At 37.3% G+C, this 23169-nt stretch overlaps 1 protein-coding gene across 3 annotated transcripts in view; it reads left to right on the top strand.

Annotated features, from left to right (window-relative positions):
* Positions 1-23169, top strand: part of SLC44A1 (solute carrier family 44 member 1) — a 202307-nt gene that overhangs the window by 91747 nt on the left and 87391 nt on the right. For all 3 annotated transcript variants that reach the window (XM_059143509.1, XM_059143508.1, XM_059143510.1), the window contains exons 4-7: positions 588-724; positions 13046-13139; positions 20829-20998; positions 22924-23013. In XM_059143509.1, coding sequence (XP_058999492.1) covers positions 588-724; positions 13046-13139; positions 20829-20998; positions 22924-23013 — 491 coding nt within the window. The remainder of the gene's footprint in view (positions 1-587; positions 725-13045; positions 13140-20828; positions 20999-22923; positions 23014-23169) is intronic.

Raw genomic sequence — 23169 nt, 5'->3', positions numbered from 1 at the left:
GAAGAAAGATTAAAATCATTTTATTTTAACATCAGAGATGACTGCAGTTAAATTGTTTGTGTATTTCCTTCAAGCCTCCATTCAACTTTATATTTCAATTTTATATAATTTTACAATTCATTTTTATAATTATATATTCATTAATAAAAGCTTATATATCTGTTTTTATAATTTTATATTTTGTATATAATTATTTTTATTACATAAGTTTATATAGAAACTACAATTTATGTTATATAGCAGTCTTGGGAGATTCTGAAGGCACAAGTTCGGCAAAAAATAAAACTACTTATTTTAAAAAATAACTTCTAATGATAAAGTATACATTACAAAAATTTAAATGTTGGAAAAATACATCATGACAAACATTTCCTCCGGTCCCTACTGTTAATGGTATATTTACAAACAATTGACGAAAAAGAAAATCTGTGATTAGATTTGTGAAATATCTGTTCCTCTTTGATAAAATTTGTGAAGGAGTATAGACTAGCACAGATGTTCTTTGCTTTTAGGCGTAGTTAAATTAGGCAGCGAACCAGAATGTGTTCTTGTGAAATAACATCTCGGTATTTTTGTCCATGCTTTAGGTATGTGTTCTTTTTGGATCCATGCAATCTGGACTTGATAAACCGGAAGATCAAGTCTATAGCACTGTGCGTGACAGCATGTCCAAGACAAGAACTGAAAACCCTAAGTGATGTTCAGAAGTTTGCAGAGATGAATGGTGAGACATGAGGCCATCCAAGTCCTCACCCTGGTCACTTGCTCTCACTGTTAAATATTGTGTTTGCCTTCCAGTCTAATTGGTGTTAAAGAAATATCAAAGAGCCTTAAAAAGAGAAAGAGAATTGAAACTGCTTTTGGACATCCTTGATGAAAAAGATGATAGTCACCTGGGGAGCTTGTTAAAACTCCAGATGCCTAGGTTCAGCCCAGGGAAATTCTGACTGAGTAGGTCTTTGGGTTCTGGAAATTTGGTTTCTTTTGTTTTGTTTTGTTTTGTTTTTACAAATGTCTCAGGTGATTTTGATGGAGTGTCTTTGCACATTTAGGAATTACGAAACTACCCTTCGTGAAATTGGGTTTTTTTCTTTTTCTCTTCCTGAGTATTGCTTAAAAGTATTTCAATTAGTATACTTTATTTTTATCCCTGGAAGAACAATGTAATACATGCCTAGTATGCGAAATTTAAAAAATTCAGGAAAAGGAAAATGAAGTAAAACCCAAAATTCCACCATCTTTCAAGTGTGTTAGTGTGTTTTGCTTTTTTAAATTTAATATTGTCTCATAAGGATTTTTCTAAGGGTAAGGTTTTGAGAAACTTTGAGATTAAACATATAGGGATTAGCTGAGAAAACAAACATAGTTTCCTTAGCCCTGACTCCGTTCCCTTGGGTTACTCACTTTCACGTGCTATCTTCAGTTCTCTTCAGATAATTTTATTTTTAACCTGTCTTCGTGGAGGGTCACAAACTTCTAGCCTGTGTTTTTGAACTTCATGAGGCTTTAAGTTTGCATTTTGTGTGTTGGAATCCCCAGAGCTGACTTTTAACCCTGCCTGAATTTACAGGCTAGTTCTGGTTCCTCAGAATAAGGGCTGACTCATGCATCCATCGGTATAATTTCTAGCTGGGTAAAGAGACAGCCTAGGAACATAGCTGCACACACACCTCTGCACGGATCTGGAGTCTTCCCTAGGGGTTGCTGGCCTTTTGAGGGCAGAAGGACAGCATCCTTCCAGACTGACCATATTCTTGTCCTGTCATTTCATGCTCTCAGCGTGAGGGAGTGGGAAGAGCATGAGATTAATGTGACTCTGGATTCTAATTCTGCTGCTGTCCCACTAACTGGCTCTGTAATGAGGGACTGAAGGTACAGCCTTTCTGAATTTGATTTCCTCATCTGAAAAAAAAATGAATTAAATACAATGCCTCCTTCATAGATGGTTGTGAGGATTAAATAAGATGATGCATGAATCCTTGGCACTTGGTGGGCGTTAAATAAAGAGGTACCAACTACCCTTCAAGATCTCATTTTTTATTCCCACATGATATCCTTATCTGTATTGATTTGCTAAGTCTAATACTAGAACTGTCAGCCCTGTCATTATCAGGTTTCTGAGGGAGAAATGAATTATCCCTTTTGGGTTTTTCTAAAATCTGAGACAGTGTGAGCATACACAGTACACTCTGGAAGATGATGGTGTTGAATTGTTAAGAGTATAGTCTCTGGGGGCGCCTGGGTGGCTCAGAGGGTTAAGCCTCTGTCTTCGGCTCAGGTCATGATCTCAGGGTCCTGGGATTGAGCCCCACATCGGGCTCTCTGCTCAGCTGGGGAGTCTACTTCCTCCTCTCTCTCTGTCTGCCTCTCTGCCTACTTGTGATCTCTATCTGTCAAATAAATAAATAAAATCTTTAAAAAAAAAAAAAAGTATAGTCTCTGGAACCAGAGAGGTTCAGATGTTGGTCCTACCACTTAGTAGCCACAAGACCCTGGCAGGATACTTGATCACTAGATGCCTCAGTTTCCCTATTTGAGAAGCAGATAATATTTGCGTGAAAACTATTTCATAGGTTGTTACAAGGACCTCATACATGAAAAATGCTTAGAAGAGTATCTGGCAACTAGTAAATTGCTAAATATATAGATACAGATATAGATATAGATATAGATATAGACATATATATTTATTTATATAAAACTTCTGTTACATTACTACTATTAATGTTGTTCCCCCAAAGGAATGTGATAGTCTTCCTGCCTATAGTCTCTCTACTTCTAGCTCCTTACATACTGCTGTATTAATGTTGCTAGAGCTTCAATCCTATTAATCCCTTACTCAGAAATAAGTAAAATAATACTTACTCAGAGGTAAAAAAAATAAATAAAATAAAACACTGTATGCCTTTCCTTGGCATTCAAAGCTAAGATCTAGTGTCAAACTATCTTCTAACATGTCTTCTTGAACCCACTGGGTGTGAGTCTTGGTCCCTTGAACCTGACATGTCAGCTGGAGGGCCATAAGAGAGTTAGTTCCTTGTCAACTGTATTGCCTGCTGTGATGACCCACTGGGGAGAAATGCCCCATGCTGCCCTGCTGGTTTGTTTATTTCCAGGCCATTATCCTTCTAAGTGATTATGATACTGAGTATGGCTTATCATGGCCAGTTTATAAGACCTTTTTGCTGAGTTTTACAGCTTGGTTTTTTTCACAGTGTCTTACACAAAGCAGGTGTTCAGGAATATTAATGAATAAATATTATTCCAGAAAAAAGACTTCTTAAATTGATGCCCAACTACACAGGTACCCTTAGGCTTTTGAGGCAGCTGTTTGCAAAATAAGTCAACGTGTTAGGCATAAAAAAAAGTATTAATAATGGCAGCATCAAGAAGCACAGCCGTGGAGGATAGAGAAGATAAATATTTTAAAAGGCAATAGAAAAACTATGAAATTATAATAGAGAAGGGAGCCTTTGGTGGAGGGACCTAAATACTTTTATTTTAATAGCAGCCCTAAGTTGAAAATCCTGGATTTCTCAACAACAACAACAAAAATCTGTATTGTTCTTTGGATTGGTGACCTAATACTGGACCTGGTAAGATTTAATTCCAACATTATTTTTGCCAATGAGAGAATTCTTTGTCTGTTTTTTATGTTCTTTCTTCCCCTTTTGTCTTTCCTTATTTGAGATGCATATTAGATTTGGAAGGAGTAGATGATTTTAAGTTTATGTGGGAAATTTCCAAACCTCTAAGAGAGAATTGTTCAAAATCCATGACAGAGTGGAATGTAAGAGCAAATTATAAAGCTCTTAGAAGAAAACATAGGGGAAAACTTCATGACATTACATTGGCAATAATTTCTTGGATATGAACCAAAAGCACAGTCAACAAAAGAAAAAGAATAGATAAATTAGACTGCATCAAAATTTAAAACTTCTTTGCATCCAAGGACACAGCAGAATGAAAAGGTAACCCATGGTATAGGAGAAAAAAGATATTCAAATCCTATATCTGATAAAGGGTTAATGCCCAGACTATATGAAGAATTCCTACAACTCGACAACAACAACCCAATTAAAAAATGGCCAAAGGACTTGAACAGACATTTCTTCAAAGATGGTACATCATGGTCCAGTAATAAGGACATGAAAAGATGTTCAATCTACTAGTCATACAGGAAATGCACACAAAAACCAGTGAGATACCTACCCCCTTACACCCATTAGGACAGCTTCTTTAGAGGAAAACACAAAACATCACAAAACAGAAAATAACAAATGTTGGTGAGGCTATGAATATATGAGAATCTTTGTGCATCATTGGCAGGAACAGAATTGTATGTCCTCTATGGAAAAGAGTTTGGAGTTTCCTTAAAAAATTAAAAAATAGAATTACCACAGAGGATTTCTTAGGGCAGTGAAAATAATTCGTATGATACTATAATGATGGAGTCATGTCATTTTTACATTTGTCCATGCCCATAGGACTGTGGACTTTGGGTGATTATGATGTGTCATTGTAGGCTCTTCAGTTGTATAAAATGGACCACTCTGGTGGGAGTGTTATAATGGAGGAGTCTATGCCTTTGGGGGTCAGGAGGTATGTGGGAAGCCTTTGTACCTTCCTCTCAATTTTGTTGGCAAACCTTAAGACTGCTCTAAAAAAATCGTCTTTTAGAAAGTAGATTACCGTATGACCCAGAAATCCTTGGGTATATGTATATAGCCAAAAGAATTGATGACAGGATTTCAGAGAGATATTTGCAAACTCATGTTCATTATAGCGTTATTCATAATAGCCAAGAGATGGGAGCAACCTCAACGTCCAGTGTTGGATGAATGGATAAGGAGAACATGGTATATACCCACCACGGAATATTAGCTTTGAAAAACAAGGGAATTATGTCATATGCTACAATACAGATGAACCTGAAGTCATTATTTTAGGTGAAATAAGCCAGTCATAGCAAGATGGGGCAATGGTTTCCACCGGCTATAGAATCTCAGTTTTGCATGATGAAAAATTTCTAGGGATGCCTGGACAGCTCAGTCGGCTAAGCGTCTGCTTTTGGCTCAGGTCATGATCCCAAGGCCCTGGGATTGAATCCCACATCGGGCTTCTTGCTCCGTGGGGAGCCTGCTTCTCCCTCTGCCTTTGCCCTGCTCTCTGCTTGCATGTGTGCACTCTCTCTGATAAATAATAAAATCTTAGAAAAAAGAAAAAAAATTCTAGAGATCTGTTGGGACAACAGTGTTCGTATAGTTAACACTGCTGTACACTGAGAAACTGGTTAAGATGATCAGTGTTGTATTACAGGTTTCACCACAATTTTTTTTTAAAAAAGGAAGGAAATTCTGATACATGCTACAGTACAGACGAATCTTGAAGACATTGTTAAGTGAAATAAGTCAGGCACATAAGGACAAATACAATATGAGATACTTAGGGTAGTCAGATTCATAGAGACAGAATAGAATGGTAAGTTGCGGGGTGCCAGGGTGGCTCAGTCGTTAAGCTTCTGCCTTCAGCTCAGGTCATGATCCCACGGTCCTGGGGTTGAGTCCCACATCCAGCTCCCTGCTCGATGGAAAGCCTGCCTCTCCCTCTCCCACTCCCCCTGCTTGTGTTTCCTCTCTCACTGTATCTCTCTCTATCAAATAAATAAAATCTTTTTAAAAAATGGTAAATTGCCAGGGGCTGCAGGGTGGAGAGGAATGGGGTTACCATTTTAGAAGTAAAGAGTTTGGATTTTGCAAGATGGAAAGTTCTGGAGTTAAATGGTGGTGATGTTTGATCAACAACATGAATGTACCTAATGCTGCTGAACTGTGCATTTAAATGGTGTTAAAATGGTGAATGTTTTATTAGGTGTATCTTACCACAATTAAAGAAGATCAGGAAAGAGAAAAAGATTCATCTGGGTAGTAACTTTTTATTTATTTATTTGTTTATTTATTTATTTTTTAAAAAAGGCTTTTTATTTATTTATTTATTTGTCAAAGAGAGAGCGTGAACACAGGCAGACAGAATGGCAGGCAGAGGCAGAGGGGGAAGCAGACTCCCTGCCGAGCAAGGAGCCCCATGTGGGACTCGATCCCAGGATGCTGGGATCATGACCTGAGCCGAAGGCAGCTGCTTAACCAACTGAGCCACCCAGGCGTCCCAAGTAGTAACTTTTTAAATGATAATTTTAAACCTTATTTTAAAATGTAAGGTAAAAGAATGTTTTACTTACCAGACTAAAAAGATACTATAAATCATTTTCAAAGAGTTTTAAGTTTCCATGACAACATTTGAAAGTGCTTTTTAGCACTTACAACTATCCATTTGTGTGGATTTTTATTACCTTCACAAATTATTTAAAATCTTTGTAAGGGAAAGCTAACTTTTAGGTTCCTATAACAACATTGTAAGAAATGCATTTAATAGCCCCCCCCAAAAAATTTCCTCAACTCTTTCTTTTAGACAAGAAAGAGGAGTTTTCTTGGACATTAAAGCTGGTAGAACACCTCTGTTAAATATGTCTGACTAGAATGGAAAATTTAGAAGAAACAGCTGAACATGTGATGGTTATGAAAAGCTTCCATGATAAAGAGCTGTAAAAGGCAAAAAGAAGGACATCTGGGTGGCTCGATTGGTTAAGCGACTGCCTTCAGCTCAGGTCATGATCCCAGAGTCCTGGGATCGAGTTCCACATCAGGCACCCAGCTCCATGGGGAGTCTGCTTCTCCCTCTGACCTCCCCTCTCCTGCTCTCTCACTGTCTCTCTCTCTTCTCTCTTTCTCTTTTTCTCTCTCAAATAAATAAATAAAATCTTAAAAAAAATAAATTTAAAAGGCAAACAGAAGAATTTAAATGAATATAAACATCTTTTAAGTTCTGGTCCAGGAGTTGGGTGAGAGGTAGACAAACATATACCTTATTATTACTATGGTTTGTTGTTTTTATATGATCCAAATATAAATATGCTAGAGAACAAATTAAAAATTGCCTTTTAAAAATTAAAATTGCTAAGTACCATAAGGACTTAGTACTCAACTTTTTTGGTTCTTCATCATTTTCCTGCAGCAGTGCATGAATTTCCTGTGGGACGAGATCATGCTCTTTACTTCTGAATATCCTTGCCTCAGTACAGAACCCCACATAGTGGCTACTCATGTGTTTTGAAAGAACAATGGATTGGACTTCTCTTTCTCTTTTTAAAAAAATATTTCATTTGTTTATTTGAGAGAGAGAGAGCATGAGGCAGGGCAGAGGGAGAAGGAGAAGCAGACTCCCTGCTGAGCAGGGAGCCCAATTCAGGGCTCCATCCCAGGACCCTGAGATCATGACCTGAGCCACCCAGGTGCCCCTGGACTTTCCTCTTCATCTTTCTTGGCACTTAATAATTTCTCATTCTCTCACCACACGTTATCCTTTGCTCAGTTCTGAATCTGTGTCAGTTGCCACCAGCTGGTAAAATGATTAGCTTCATGCTAAGCAGAATTGATATTAATCTTTGGTCATCTTCCTTCTCGTCTCTCAGTAATTCATCTTACTCATTCATTTATCTCCCCTGTCCATCCTATCCGCATGACTATTCATAACCTTTTTTTCCCCTCAGCCCTCTTGTTTTTCCTCTTTCCTAACCTTCTGCCCTACAGAGAAAACTGAAATCATCTGGTGGGAGCCCTCCCCTGATTTATTTGCAGCAGAGCGTGAATTCCATCTTATTCTAATTTTACTTCCCTCCAGTTTCTGGTGAACAGTTTCCTTCTTACTTTATTATCATTATTTTTGAAAACTCAAATAACATATCCATTGTAGGGGGGAAGAGAATGGGCCTCCCTCCGAAACTAACCAACTTTATATGAGATTTTCATCTCAACCCAGGACATAATGCTTGCTCTCTCCTGCTCTGAGTCTGGCCCATAGTTCATCCTTCGATTTACTCTTGTCCAGCCATTGTTCTGCACAGGCGTCTGAGTCTATTGAATGGATAAAGTCAGACTTAAGCCCTGCCTTGTTTCACCATACCATTTACTAGTACCTACTTTGTGCCACGCACAGTGCCAGATCCTTTCCATGTCATTTTATTTCTTTCCACTTGCTAATCTAAATTCTAAACAGCAGTTTAGAAATAAGAACGACCTGAAAGTTGGGGGCCCATGCATATTTTCAGTCCTTGCTAATGTGTTACCTGGAATACCTTATTAACTTTTTGCATTACTCTTACCAAACTTTTATAAAATCTAATTTGTTTTCCTTAACACAGTAGTACAATGGCAGAAATCTTTTCTTTCTTGTGTGTGTCCTGTTTATAGCATGGGAGAAATCACTCCCATCTGGGAGTGCTTCTGCAGTGCACTGTATTTTGTGAAAAGTTAGAGAGTTTTATGAACTACCATGTAGACCATGTTCATACTTTGAGTAGGGCCACAGAGCTGGGTGCTTTCTCGGTGATTATTTTTCTGTCTTTGAAAACCTTGAAAGATGATATGACACATCAGATAAAATTTATGAATAGAAACAAGCCTTTGATTGTCATTATCTAGGTGTTAGGTTTAAAGTTAGTATCAGTCAATGATCAGTATTACCTTCTTTCTTACCAGTCAGTAACAATATAACTTAAACCACAGATTATTATGGATTCTTTTTGACACAGTGAATCAAAAGATTGGACTTGATATCACTTACAAATGAATGAAATGATCGACCCTAACAACTGCTTTAATAGCCTCTAAGTCAGAAACCAGCAGAAATCAGCTTCCCTTGAAGCTTGATTGTTAAGGGCGGGGGGGAATCCTTATATTTGATAATGTGATTTTAAATAATCCCTTAATTCAACAGTTAATTAGCACCCATGAAGTGTGTGCCAGCGAAACAAAGAAAAGGTACAGTTCTCTTTAGGGAGCTTGCATGATAGAAGACGAACTTTTCATTGTCGTCCATAATACCTAGAAGTCTTGCACATAGATGTCCAAAATTAATTCACTCAGCAAATATTTATTATGTGCAGAGTATGTGCTGCTAATAGTGGTTGACAGATAATGTCACAGCACTAGCTAGTTCATGGGTGCTTCTTGGGAACTGCAAATATGTCCTTGCTTTTTGTTGGTTCCTGGAAATTGAAAATGGGAATTGTATTCTTCCAGCGTGTAAATATATATGCTTTCCTCATTGGAGAGAAGGGGGTTAAATTCACTGGACCCCACACAGCAGTGTAATTTATTTTTTTGTAATGGACACTGTTCTGCATTGGGAGATTTTCTTTTTTTATTAACTACAATTTTCTAAAGTATGTTTTATAAGGAATCTTTTCTCTTAATTTAGTGTAGCCTACAAATATCATTGTGATAGCGAATCAAGCAAAATTTTAAAGCCAGAAGAATTAGCCTCCAATTTACCAAGCCCATTTTGTATTTTTGTTTCAAATAATTTGGTATTTTAGAACAGTGGTTCTCAAGGGTGGTTTTGCTACCACATGCGCCCCCCACCCCCATTTACCCCGACCACACATAACAGTGTGAAGAGACATTTTTGGTTGTCAAAACTGGGGGAAGGGCTAGGGGAAGGGTTCTGGAATCTAGTGGCTGGAAACCAAGGATACTGCTAAACATCCTGCAATGCACAGGACAGCTCCCTACAACCAAGAATTGCCCAGCTCCAGGTGTCATAATACCAAGGCCGAGAAATCTGTTTTACATAGTATAATTTGTATACTTTGTATAATTTGTAGTGAGTGGTGAAAAGCATATAAACATTATATATAACATGTAACACCAAAATAAGAGATTAAAAATAAGTTTTGTTTTTTTTTTAGTCATGATGTCTGTTGTCTTCAACAGATGGCTTTTGAGTGCTGTCTATGTGCCAGGAGAGATGGGTCGCACATATTTTGAAGGCATAAGGACCCAGTTCTCAAAGAGCCCAATTTCTAAAAATAGAGATAATATGTAAGCTAAAAAAATTACAAAATAATATGCTAAGCGTTATAGTAGAACTGAGGACTAAATAGCTTTGGGTGCATCAGGGAAAGCTTAATGAGGAAGGTGAGGCTTGAGTAGTTTGTAGAAATTCTTCTCAAACTTGAACACTCACTCAGATGGTCATTAGGAATAGACAGTCCAAGCAGAGGGAACAGCATACAAAAATGCCTGGAAGTTTTTAAACAGCAAAATTGTAAGTAGCTTATTGTGTTAAGATAAGGCTGGAAGTTTTAGGTAGAGGCCTGATTTAGGAGAGCTTTGAAACCAAGAAGTTTGGAAATTATCCTGAGGGTATTACAAGTAAGGACCATTTTACAAAGGCCATTTTCAAGGCTGTGTGCAGCATATAGAGAAGAGTTTTTGAGATATCTGTGGGATATATGTTTTTTGCCCAGAGCTTATTGAATATTTGTCTGATTATGATATTTAGAAATGGCACAGAAGAAGCATTGTGGCCTAGGAGTAAAGGATGTTATTCCTAAATTTGTCAGTGATTGCTTATAAAGGCCTTGGAAGTATTACTTATTTTTTTCATTTGTAATGTTTGGAGTCTAGTGATGGAAACATACCTCTTAGGGGAGTTCTTACTAAGTGATACTGAGCTAAAAGATAAATAATTGAATATTAGAAGGCATTTGAAAAATTATGGTAGTTAAACATTCTGGGGACTGTAGCAACTATTTACCAAGATAAATGTTTATATATGGAAGTTGGCTTCCTAAGATCACTCATTTTGAGTAACATTGGCTGAGTTGCATGGATTGCCTCTGGTGTAGTTTAGATAAGCTTTTGGTTTTGGTTTTAGACTTCATTACTCAAGTATGGTTTCCCCTGCCATTTGTGTTAGAAGAAAAACTTTGTCTTACTCTTTATGACCAAACCTCTTGTGCTAAGTATTGTTTATACTCTCACTATTAAAAAAAGAGAGAGAGAGAGAGAGAGATGGATACCACCTTAAAAGTGTTCACTGAAAATGCATCAGCTAATCAACATGAAAAGAGAAATAATTGCAAAATGCTTGCCAATACTGGGTTGTTTTAATGTTCTGCATTGAAGCTTCTCTCTCCATCAGCCCTTTGAGCAGGAAGCATTATAAGGTTTCTTCTGATTGTTACTACATTGTAAAGATCTTTTTCCTTTAATCTATTTAGTACAGGATCTACTTAGTACTGGCCTATGTCCCAGAATACCATCAGAGATAAGGCTATTATCCTTTCATTGAGCATTATCCTGGGAAAGTATTTATAAAATTGAACTCTGTTGCACCTGCTGACCTCCTTTTTTAAATGAAGAAAGGGTGGGGACAGAGATTATGTTCACTGAATTCAGATGGAGCAGTGTGTTTGACGGTGCTGGCACAGTGCCTTAGTTAGGCCCTTTCATATTGTGCAAATCGATTCCGTCTTAGACCCTGAAAGAAAGAAATTGACAATTCAGATCGGGAAGTTGATGATCCTCTTGGTGCTCTGCAGTGACTGGCATGGTTGCTGTGTTTTTCCTAAGTTGTTCTATAGTCGGACTCCAGATATTTCAGGATTAATCTAAAATGTTTGCTTGCCACTGCTGTCATGGTTTCTTCGAAACTGCTGTAAATAGAATCTGGTGGCATTATCTTCAAAGACAAAAGACTAATTTTAGAAGAAGTAGATATTTAATATTCATGCTTAACTTAAATAAGTCATTAACATGGAAAAGGATGTTCTGAAACAGTTTCAGAAACTTAAGTTTCCTACTGAATCTATCTTAAGAAGTGGTGGAAACATGAATAGTGCCATGTTCAAGTATCTTTTGTAAAATACCTTACGTTGTCAAGGGGTGCCTGGGTGGCTTATTCGGTCAAGCATACAACTCTTGATTTTGGCTCGTCATGATCTCAAGGTCCTGGGATCCAGCCCTGAGTTGGGCTTTCTGCTCAGCAGAGAGTCACTTCTCCTTCCTCCTCTCTCCCTCCCCTGGCACACTCTCTCTTTCTCTCTCAAATAAGTAAATACATATTTTTTTAAAAGTACCTTAAATGCATGCCTGGGTAGCTCAGTCGTTAATCATCTTCCTTCGACTTAGGTCTTGATACAGTGTCCTGGGATCGAGCCCCACATCAGGCTTCCTGATGGACTGGAAGCCTGTTTCTCCCTCTCCCACTCCCCCTGTTTGTGTTCCCTCTCTTGCTGTGTCTCTCTCTCTCTGTGTCAATGAAATAAATAAATAAAATCCTTAAAAAATAAAAAAGTACCTTACATTGTCAAATTACTTGAATTATCTTTATATAAAATATATAAAATAGATGCTACTTGTTTTTTTTTTTAAGTATGATATCTTGACCTCAAATATTTATATACTTAGCAAGTTGGTTGCTGATTTGAGGGTAGTATTACTGAGTTAAATGCAGGTTTGTGACTTTTTGAAAGTTCTTTTGACTGATAGGACAAGATATAGATGAAATAAAACCATTCTCAAGGTTGTTTGTTGTCCTAGCAAATCTTTTTTCTGTATTCTCTTGAAATTCTTTCTTACATCCTCACATGACATTATTAGTTTAATGTTAAAACCTGCTGTTTTCACTTCACATTTTATTTTAAAATAGCTAATATATGGCAGACACTCAGTAAAGGTAGTTCTAGTACTTATTATTGTTATTATCATTAATATCATTAATTAAAATTTGTACATAAATTATCCAAGAGGAATCAGTTTTTGTTTTTTGGTTTTTGTCTTTTTAAGATATTATTTATTTATTTGACAAAGAGAGAGAGACAGCACAAGGAAACCCAAGCGGGGGCAGTGGGAGAGGGAGAAGTAGGCTTCCCACCAAGCAGGGAGCCCGATGCAGGGCTCATCCCAGGACTCTGGGATCATGACTGGAGCCTAAGGCAGATGCTTAACCACCCAGGCGCCCTGAGGAATCAGTTTTAAATGACTGAAGACGGATACTAAAGACCAAATCAGATTCTTATTAATTCTATAGTGTTTGAATTAATATGTTGAATTAATATTAACATATAAAATGAATACAGTGAATCAGTGAGAGAATTTGAGGCTCTGTTCTGCTAGCTAACATCCAGCTTTTCTTTCAACAGGATCAGCACTATGTAGCTACAACCTAAAGCCTTCTGAATATACTACATCTTCAAAAGCTTCTGTTCTATGCCCCAAACTACCAGTTCCAGCGAGGTAAATCTTACTGTATTTTGTTAACTTGTGACTTTTGTTTTTGTAGGTAGATTTTAAACTGTATATATTATCCTGGGGAAAGAGTCACTTGATGATGCCTATTGCTCAGGACCAATACTTTTATCACAAAATTTAGAAAGTAATACTAGAAATGACAGCATGTATTTCATATCTTAAAACACACACACACACACACACACACACAGGCTAATAGCTTTTTTCTCATTCTCAGATTTTAATTTCTTTTGGAGGCTTACTTTTTTTTTAATACCATAATTTTTAAGAATATACAACTACTGAGTCATTGCAAAATCTATAGCAAAATTAGAAGCCAAGTCTCGCAGTCTCCAAAGATCCTTTGAAGTTGACCTTAGTAATACTGGGATTATTTTTAATTTACTTTGTAAATTTAAAAAATATGCCAGTGATTATTCTCCATACCTTATTTCAGGCTGCATCTTTTAGTACATTCTCTATATTAATATACTGTGTGCCTTATCTTATCCAAGGTCTAACTCAACAAACACTGATTATTTTAGTACCTACTGCATATAATGGATACAAAGAAGAGACAGGAAATAATCTTTACAGGGATCTCACAGTAGTTTTAAGGGAAGCAACTTTAAAATTATAAATGGTTTTTTTAATGAGGAAATAAATTTGCAAGCATTGTAGAATATGTCCCTAGAATTAGGTGAATAGCATTTAGAAGCATGTCTCATCTTGAGAACTTTAAGTGTATATCAACCAGGTATGACATGAGTCAACTTCATCAGGAATACTGAAGAAGCCACTTTTATTATATCTTGGTATCTTATAGCAAGCTACTGATTAAAATGTTGAGACTGATCTTATGTGTGCTTTCCTTTGGCTTGCTAATGGGTGTAACTTGTGCTTTATTAACTTGAATGAAATGTGGAAATTTCTGTTGAAAAGTAGACAGAGGATCTATCAGTCTCATTGGTGTCCAGCTCTTTTAGTCTTGTCAACTTGCTATTGGAGTTAAAATGTAAAACCTACAGAAATGAAAATAAAGGGATTATTTTAAAAGATACTAACAAGTGGGATCTGTAAATCATGGGTTTCGAGCTATAGGTAAAGAGACCCCATTTGTGACCGTTGAGAACATTAGAGAAGCTGTAACAGTAAGAAAAGGAGGTCCTTTGAATAGAGTCTTGGAGAAAATGTATCAATGTAAAGACAAGAAAGGCTCTGTCCTCTTATCTACTCGAACTTTAAAACAGCCTGTTTTAAATGCCTACTATGAGTATAGAGTCATATTTTAAGATATAAACATATAAAAGGATAACCGGGCAGGGGTCAGGTAAATCCTCCTTCACCTCTGACCCCACCATGTTGAGGGCTGCCTCTTTCTGGTATCTCAGATGTTCCGTTCTTGGCCATACAGAGCTCACACATCTCACATACGGCGTCCTGAGGGGTATTCACTAGAAGGTAAGACATAGTATTAAGGGCTTGTGTTTTAAATGTGGACAGACTTGGCTTCTAGCAAGATTGTCCACTGATGTCTCAGTAGTCTAAGCTGCAGTGATGGCCCGAAACCATCTGAAAACTGACAGTGAACTCCGTTTGTACTTTATTTAAAGATCCTCGGGTTTTATTTAATTTAGTACCTCACAGTCTAAGGATCTTATCATTTTTATCTGAGCTCAGCCTTGGAAAGTAAACAAAGAAGTAACAGTTGATAGAAGAAAATCAAATTAGGACCTGGTGAACAGCATCATTTAGCCTTTGGCAAGCAAAGTGCAAAGATCAGAAAACAGTGAATTGGTTGTAATAAAAAAACTTGGGGCAATACCACATTTCCCACCTCACATTAGAGACCACATCTTCAAAGATGAGTAAGATCCAGTCTCTGTCCTTAAGAAGCTCTGTCCTTTAAAAAAACAAAAACGAAAACAAAAACTACTGGTTTTGGTGACTTTTTGTATACACCAAAAGACGGGCTGTGGGCAAAGCATGATGCAGCCAAAGGACTTAGCATCGTTCACATCTCTTTTGCTCTCCTCCTAGGAGCACCCTAGTGGGACAGAAAGAGCTGCCCTTTGAGTCCAGCTAGGCCTGGGGGTGAATGCTGTGTCACCACCTTCTCTTTGTCAGCTTGAGCAAGTCTCTTCACCTGTCTGTGAACCAAGTGTCCTCCCATGTAAAACGGCAATATTAATACCTCTGTCTTGGAATTGTTGTCAGAATTAAATAAGAGCATATGCTTTAAGCATTCATTATTATGCTTGGCATCTGGCTTAGGGAGTAATATTTCTCTTAGGCTCTAGAGCTTTCCCTTTCACCCTAGCCTCCCTGGGTGCCTGGGCACCTTCTGCCATTGAAAGCAATGCCTGTTTCTTAGAGAAAAGCAGTTATAAACTAATTTGCAGTAAAACACTAATACCACATAATTGCCAAATGGGGACTATTCCTAAGAGCTTTCGAATTTTATTTTATTTTACTTTTTAAAAAGACTTTGTTTATTTGAGAGAAAGAGAGAAAGCGCAAGCAGAGGAGGGGCAGAGGCAGAGGGAGAAGCAGACTCTTTGCTGAGAAGAGAACCCAACGTGGGGCTCAATCCCAGGACCCTGGGATCATGCCCGGAGCCATGATACTTAACCGACTGAGCCACCCAGGTGCCCCGAGCTTTTGAATTTTAAAAGCAGATGCCTAGAAAGGGCCATGTTTTAGCCAAATTTATAACTTGGTGACATGATGGAGCGTGGTAGCCATAGGGAAACTAGCCCTTATACCTAAAATGCTTAAAGGTTTAAGTGTAGTTAAAGAAAACTGCAGTAGTACAAACATTACATGAATTCAGTAAATCTCACCAAACATTTATTTTACTATTGCTGGATGCCAGAAAGGATATTCGGTGTTGGGGAATTAAAAACATGATATGGACATGGGAAACTAATAGCCAAGAAAAAACGTGTTATCTGTTCATCATATTTTTAAAATAAAGGATTCCACATAAATTAACACTTGTTAATCATCTGTTGGGTGCCAGTCACCATATTAAGCTTCTCACGTGTATTGTCTTATTTAATCTTCACAAAGCCTATAAGGATATTGTCCCTAATTTATAGATGAGGAAATAGAAGATAGGAGAAGTTAAAGGGCTTGTGCGAGGTCACCCAGTTAATTGTTAGGAATCAGATATTTAGTCTAAGATCTTGTAAAATCTATACCACAGTGTTATACTGATGTGAGTGTTATCTTGTTAAATACATGGGATGAGGTGAGTTTAGGGTCCTTTTCCTCTGCCATCTTCCCTAAGCAAAGTCCTATACCACAGTTAGATTGAAGAGAAAAGAAAAAAAAAAAAGGAAAAAGGTGGGGGCCGCCTGGCTGGCTGAGTTGGTAGAGAGTACATGACACTTGATCTCAGGGTCATGAATTCAAGCCCCACATTGGAATTGGAGCCTACTTTTAAAAAAAAAATTAAAGATTAAAATTTTAAAAGAGTACAGGAAGGAAAGGAGAGAAAATAAATAAAATGAAATACATGAAAAACCACTGCGTATTGCCATGAGAGTCTTGATTTATTTTCTACATTTTCTGGGCTGTCAAGAATCCTTTCTTACTATTCTTTCTTAAGTAAAATTTTTCATTAGAAATCATGTGTAATGACTTTTTTATAACCTGAAGTTTGAAGATCACTGTGTGAGAGGCAGACTCCCATCTTCTCTTATGAAGGCATAGGGGTGAGAGATACTAGGCATTGTTTATCATTGGACTTTGAGGGAGGGGAGCTCACTAACTGAGAGTCTGGACTTAAGGCAAATAGTATGTTTGCCAAGGTAAGATACAGTATCCCTCTGAGCTAATTTTTAAAAATCTTTAGAAGACTCATTATAAATTCATTTTGTTCTTGTTGACTAATGTTTCAATAATGCGAAACAGCATCAGTTCCTAATGGGACTACATTGACTTCGTAAAGATTCAATATTCTGTGGGCTTCAAAAGGTAGGAAAAGTTGCTATAAATAGAATTCTTTATGCTTATCCTCTTAATTAAGAAGCACAAAGTGTGACATTTAGGTTAGACACTAAAGTAGAAAAGATCTCACATAACGAGGTTCTCAGAAGCATTCTTTTCTGAGAGACATATGAAATCAGCTAATTCGAATTTGTTACGTCACATAGGACATAAGTGATAAAATAGAAGAAAAACCATTTCAGTGCCATGATTACTTAGGTTTTGTGGGTTTGTTTGTTTGTTTTTTAACAACAACGTCATTTGAGTATTAAAAACTCATGGCTGCTTGTTTTTGTTTGGGGGGGAACAGTAGAGGAAAAGGATGACGAGGAAATGTAGTGCTTTTTACTTTAAAACTAACTCTTGGGGCACCTGGGTGGCTTAGTGGGGTAAGCCTCTGCCTTTCGCCCAGGTCACAATCTCAGGGTCCTGGGATCGAGCCCCGCATCAGAGAGCCTGCTTCCCCTTCTCTCTCTGCCTGCCTCTCTACCTACTTGTGATTTCTCTCTGTGTCAAATAAATAAATAAAATCTTTAAAAAACCAAAAAAACTAACTCTTTAACTTTTTTTATGACTATGTCCAGATACCGTCTTCTCTTTTATTTGCCTTCTATTTCTGATATTCCCTACCACGAAGAACAATTTTGACCATTTTGACCATCAGCTAGACAATGTAATCAGTCTGTGCTAATCTTATACCTTCAAATTTAGAGCTGTCAGGTTGGTTTTTTTTAAATTGACAGAGATTAAATTTTAAGGCACTGTCGTTAACGTTGCTTTAGTTCTTTGAAGGAGACTTGTAAAAATACTCCTTCCAATTAGCCAAGAGCTTAGATATAGTATAAAAGTGACTTGAGGGACGCCTGGGTGGCTCAGTTGGTTAAGCAGCTGCCTTCGGCTCAGGTCATGATCCCAGCGTCCTGGGATTGAGTCCCACATCGGGCTCCTTGCTCAGCAGGGAGCCTGCTTCTCCCTCTGCCTCTGCCTGCCACTCTGTCTGCCTGTGCTTGCTCTCGCTTCTCTCTCTATGACAAATTAAAAAAAAAAAAAGTGACTTGAAAGGGTAAGAGAACAGGTATTACTCAGCATTAACTCTTAAATAGAAATGAAAGATTTGAATTTTAAGAATATAATCCTTCCCTTTCAGCCATCTATCCTTATTATAAGTCTGAAAAGCAGAAATATATGAACGCTGCTGGGTATGCTGCTCCTGTTGATTTAGAATCACTGACTTATGGCTGGGCTCCATTCCTATTTATTATTATTGTCATTACTCCTACTCTTTTAGCTAAAAATGCAATTGTGTAATGTTAAGGGGATCACCCAAGGCTTTCGAACTTGTCCAGTTTTGTTTTCCTGTTGTAACAGACCCCACTGTCTTCTGGAAATGATGCGTATTTCTCTTTGAGCCTAAAACTAAAGCAGCATTCTCCTAGGATATGGGAGGTAGATGTGGAGCTGCCTCTGGATGGAGGGATAATACTTATAGTTATACGACAGGAAAATGGAAACAGAGCAGGGCCAGAAAATTGGTGGATATCGAAAGCAAGAAGGTGGCATCTGTATCCTGTTTTATGTTCAAGGTTGGAGGCAAGTGAGTTAAACAGAGGCTGCACCAGAAATGATAGTGTTACGAGTAAAGCAGCTGAATGTACAGGTAATTGTAGAGCAGAGAAGATTTTGGTTTTGAAAGATAGAGAACTCAGGCTTTAGTTAAAAATAAGGTTAGAAGTCCTTAGAGACATTAATCTGGCAGGGACATTACCTAGATAGACAGCATCAGGAAGAAAAACAGTTGTAGGTCAAAATAAAGTTTTCTTGTCCTAAATTAGCCACCGTTGACTGTGAACTTATGGTTAATTCTTTGGATGCTTTCCTGTAATATTTCTGAATAAATCCATTTCACTGAAAGATATTCTATAATTTAATAGCTTTTATATCATTAGTGAAACAACTTTTGTCAAAAACAATGGCTTGCATACCTTTAATTTAAGCATTGCTCAGAATGCTCTGACTTTCTGCAATTTCTGACAAAACATCAAATCTTGGGCATTAAATTTCACCAGTCCTGTTTTGAAGGTACACACAAATACACCCACAAGTCACAAGAGACACTTCTTTTTTTAAGTGAACATTCATGTCATAATGTCACGTCATTATTTTGGGATACATTTTACCAAAGCATAACTAAGGTAAGACTTGATCTTTATGATTATTGTTTTGTTGTTCCATGAAGTTTGACCGCATGGAATATGTCGCTTATTCTTACTCCCATTGGTGCTCCTTTACCAGCATCTAAGGAAAATCAATACCTAGTACATTTATATTTTTATTTGAAGAGAAATATTTTTGTTTTTTTCCATGGAAGGAAACAAAGATACTGTTTCACTTCAGTTCAGACAAAACTGCTTTGCTGGGATCAGAAACCTTGGAATTTGGTATTTAGTCATATATTCTTAGCCACGAATTTGACCCAAAAACAGTGCCAACCAAGAATGAGAGCACGCTTAGCTCATTGCCATCAACAGAGTTATATTAGAGCTATGACTGATAGTTCTACAAATAATTCTGAAAATCTGAGATTTGTAACAATGGCTAACCTTTAACTTAATGCACACAGACGTGTGTATTCATGTACGGACAGACATATGGATTCTGTTAGAATCCATACAAATCACAACTGAGGACATGTTCATAGAACTTTTTTAGACTCTCCTGTTGATCAGATAAATACCATAGTCTCAAAGGCTAAAATAGATAGAATATGTTCTAACAAATCAGAGCTACATCACTGTTCGAACATAGCTGTGTTCCTTCACAAGAAGAGCCCTGTGGTCAGTGTAAACCTGATAGAACCGATGACCTCATTTTTTGGACACAAATAATCTCATAATCATAATGACATATAAAAAGAAAACCATGCAGAATCTCATGACCCTAACAAATTTTTTCATTTACATATATTTATTCTGTTCTCATTCTTATGTTTCTCTTTTTTGTACAGAGTTGGCAGCCATCACATTAGATCAAATTTCTGCTTCTTTCCCCTGTACTATTACCTCCTAAGTGTTTCCATACATTAGTATCCATGGTTATTGTTTTAAACAGCCGCATATTATGCTGTATGTTGATGTCTTGGCATGATTAATTGATAGGAAAGTTAATAAGCTTGTGCCCCACACCTTTTCTTAATGCAAGGTTTTGTATGCTGTTCTGATAGAGGAAACTTTGTATTCACGGTGGAACATTTCAAGCAAAAGCATGTGTGTTTTCTAGTTTTAAATAGCTTACGGCAAAAAGTCATTTTCAGTCCAATGAAGTATATGTTTGTAAGTTTTGTCATCTGCCCATTGACCGATGGATGTACAGGCGAAGGAGTTTAAGTGTTTGCTTTTGCTTTTCGTATTCTGTATGTGCGTATGTGCGTGTATATGTGCGTGTGTTTCTTTCCAGAAGGGGAGGGTAATGTCTTCCTTTGGAATATGCACTCCACCCTCTCTGATAAGGCCTGTGGTAAGATTCGCATCCCTGCCCATAACAGTCATCCTCATAGCATTAAGCTCACAGCTCTTGGCCCCCATATGATGTGTGGAGGGTGGAGTGTATTGCAGTCATAATCACCTTTCATTTGTGTGTTTGATGTGGCATTTATATTAAGTAGGAGTAATTTTTTTTCTGATTTTTTTTTTCTTGTATCACCAGTGCACCTATTCCATTCTTCCATCGCTGTGCTCCTGTGAACATTTCCTGCTATGCCAAGTTTGCAGAGGCCCTGATCACCTTTGTCAGTGACAATAGTGTCTTACACAGGCTGATTAGTGGAGTAATGACCAGCAAAGAAATTATATTGGGACTTTGCTTGTTATCACTAGGTAATTGTTTTTCTCATTATTAGCTATTGCATAGTACTGCAGTAGAAGACTGTTCTGTCTTTTAACCAAAATATGAATACAACCGGGATACCTGTACAATGTTTAACTTCCCATAGCCTACATAATTGTTTCAGATTATATAGAGTTGTAAATATATACATATTTAAATATATATATATATATATATTTATATTTATATATCTGAAACTTTCTTTTTCTCTCATTGGAGATAACGGGTGTTTTCCCAAACTGGTTACTGTCTATAATAACATTTAATATGATAGCAAGAGGCTTCTTTTAGTGAATCAGTACCCCCTTTGTTTTTAGTTATGATTCCAGAGAGGCTTATAAAAAAGAGCCACATAGTCTCTTTACTATTTCCATCAAAGAGCAAAGCTTTCTGATAGATTACTTTTTGAGTATGTTTTTTTTTTTTTCATTGCTACAGTTCATAATACCATTGTATTGCTGGAAAAGTTAGGAAATCTCCACTTGTTAGCCCTTGAGTTTTCTTGTCAATAGATAAAGTAAATGTGATTTTCAAGATGTAAATACCCTGGGTTAACCTAGAACCATATGTAACCGTATCAGAATCTATAGCTCTTTTTAGCTGGGAGGAGTAAACTGTGGTAGGAACCAAGCACCTCTTTCACTGTATAAGTAAAATGAGTATTTATGCCTGTTAACAATTGTAGTCATTGAGAAGACTAGCTGTATTTCCATCTTGTCATTAGAGAGTATTTTCTTTTTGCTTAGGTAGTACTTGACTCAGTTGAAATAATGCTGTCCATATGAAAAGCTATTTCTGTGATATTTGAAACGCTCCCATCTGTTTTTGGTTCCTGTACATTTATTGCAAAAGTGAGTACCTTAATAATGTTACCTAGTCACAGATCCTGACCGTTTTTTTGGCTTTGCAAATGCCCCCCCAAAAAACTTGAATTAGTCCAGCTTTACGAAAAAGTTACTTGGTTTCTGAAATAGTTGAAGACTTTAACCAAGAAAAGAAAAACCAAACCTTTAAAATTGTGCTAATAATGTGAAACCATTGGAATTCCAGTTTTTATTGGAATGGTTCTCTTTGTTCACTTGTTGGTAACATGGGCATTTAGTTAATTAAAGAAGAACAAATGATGATTTCAGAAACAAATTTCCCCATGCAAAGGTCAAATCTTCCTGGTTTCTTTTTTAAGATTTCTTTCACTCAAGATTTTAGCATGTTGGAATTTAGCTTTGGTTGGGTAGAGGCATTGGCTAAATAACTCCAACTGAGCTTTGCTCTTTTTTGAAGAGTCTCTCAATCAATCAGAACCCCTGACCCCAGTTAAGAAGTAAGGTTAAAGGAATTTGGGCCTCAAGAGGCTTCAGGATATTATTACATAGGGTCAGAGCATTTTTTGGAATTTCAGAAGAGAAACGACCATAAAAAGATAAAATACTGTCTAGCGTGTGGACCATCTATCAGAGAAGTTGGTCTTGATATGCAAGGGTTACTCCAGGAAGCGTAGCACCTGGAGCACCTTTAACTAATCTCTGTCTGTGTGTGGTAGTTTTTCCAATCACCAACACGACACATCACTCTCTCCACTCTGTGTGTTGGCATGTCTGTTTGCATGTGAGTTCTGACGTCTTCCCATGGTGAATCCACAACAGTTGTGTGCTGTTTTGGAGTCACCATGTTGCATTTGCATGTGTTCTTTTCTGTCATTTATAAACCCACGGTTAGGTGCCTTTGGTTTCCAGTGCTGCAAGTACCAAAGTCAAAGCGCAGAAGTAGCCAGTTAACCTTTTGTCCCTAAATTGGGGTCTTGAACGTGTCAATAGCGACCAATTGTATCCCTAGGAGAAAACAATTGAAAGAGTTTCTCTTTATATTTTCCACTGTTTTAAAATAATATTCTACGTGTTCTCTGTTTTCCCTGCAGTTCTATCCATGATTCTGATGGTGATAATCAGGTATATTTCAAGAGTACTTGTGTGGATCTTAACGATTCTGGTCATACTGGGTTCACTCGGTAAGCTGCTTATTCCTTTGTTTTTTAGTAATTAGAATTGAGAGTTAAGTTTGCTTTTAACAGTCCCTCAGTTCAGAACTACTTTGATTATTTTAAAGATTTTATTTATTTATTTGAGGGAGAGAAAGGTGCACCTGCACTGAGAACACAGGACCT

This window comes from Mustela lutreola, chromosome 12 (assembly GCF_030435805.1).
Source record: "Mustela lutreola isolate mMusLut2 chromosome 12, mMusLut2.pri, whole genome shotgun sequence".
Lineage (NCBI taxonomy): Eukaryota > Metazoa > Chordata > Mammalia > Carnivora > Mustelidae > Mustela > Mustela lutreola.
This window is presented reverse-complemented; position numbering and strand designations above follow the sequence as displayed.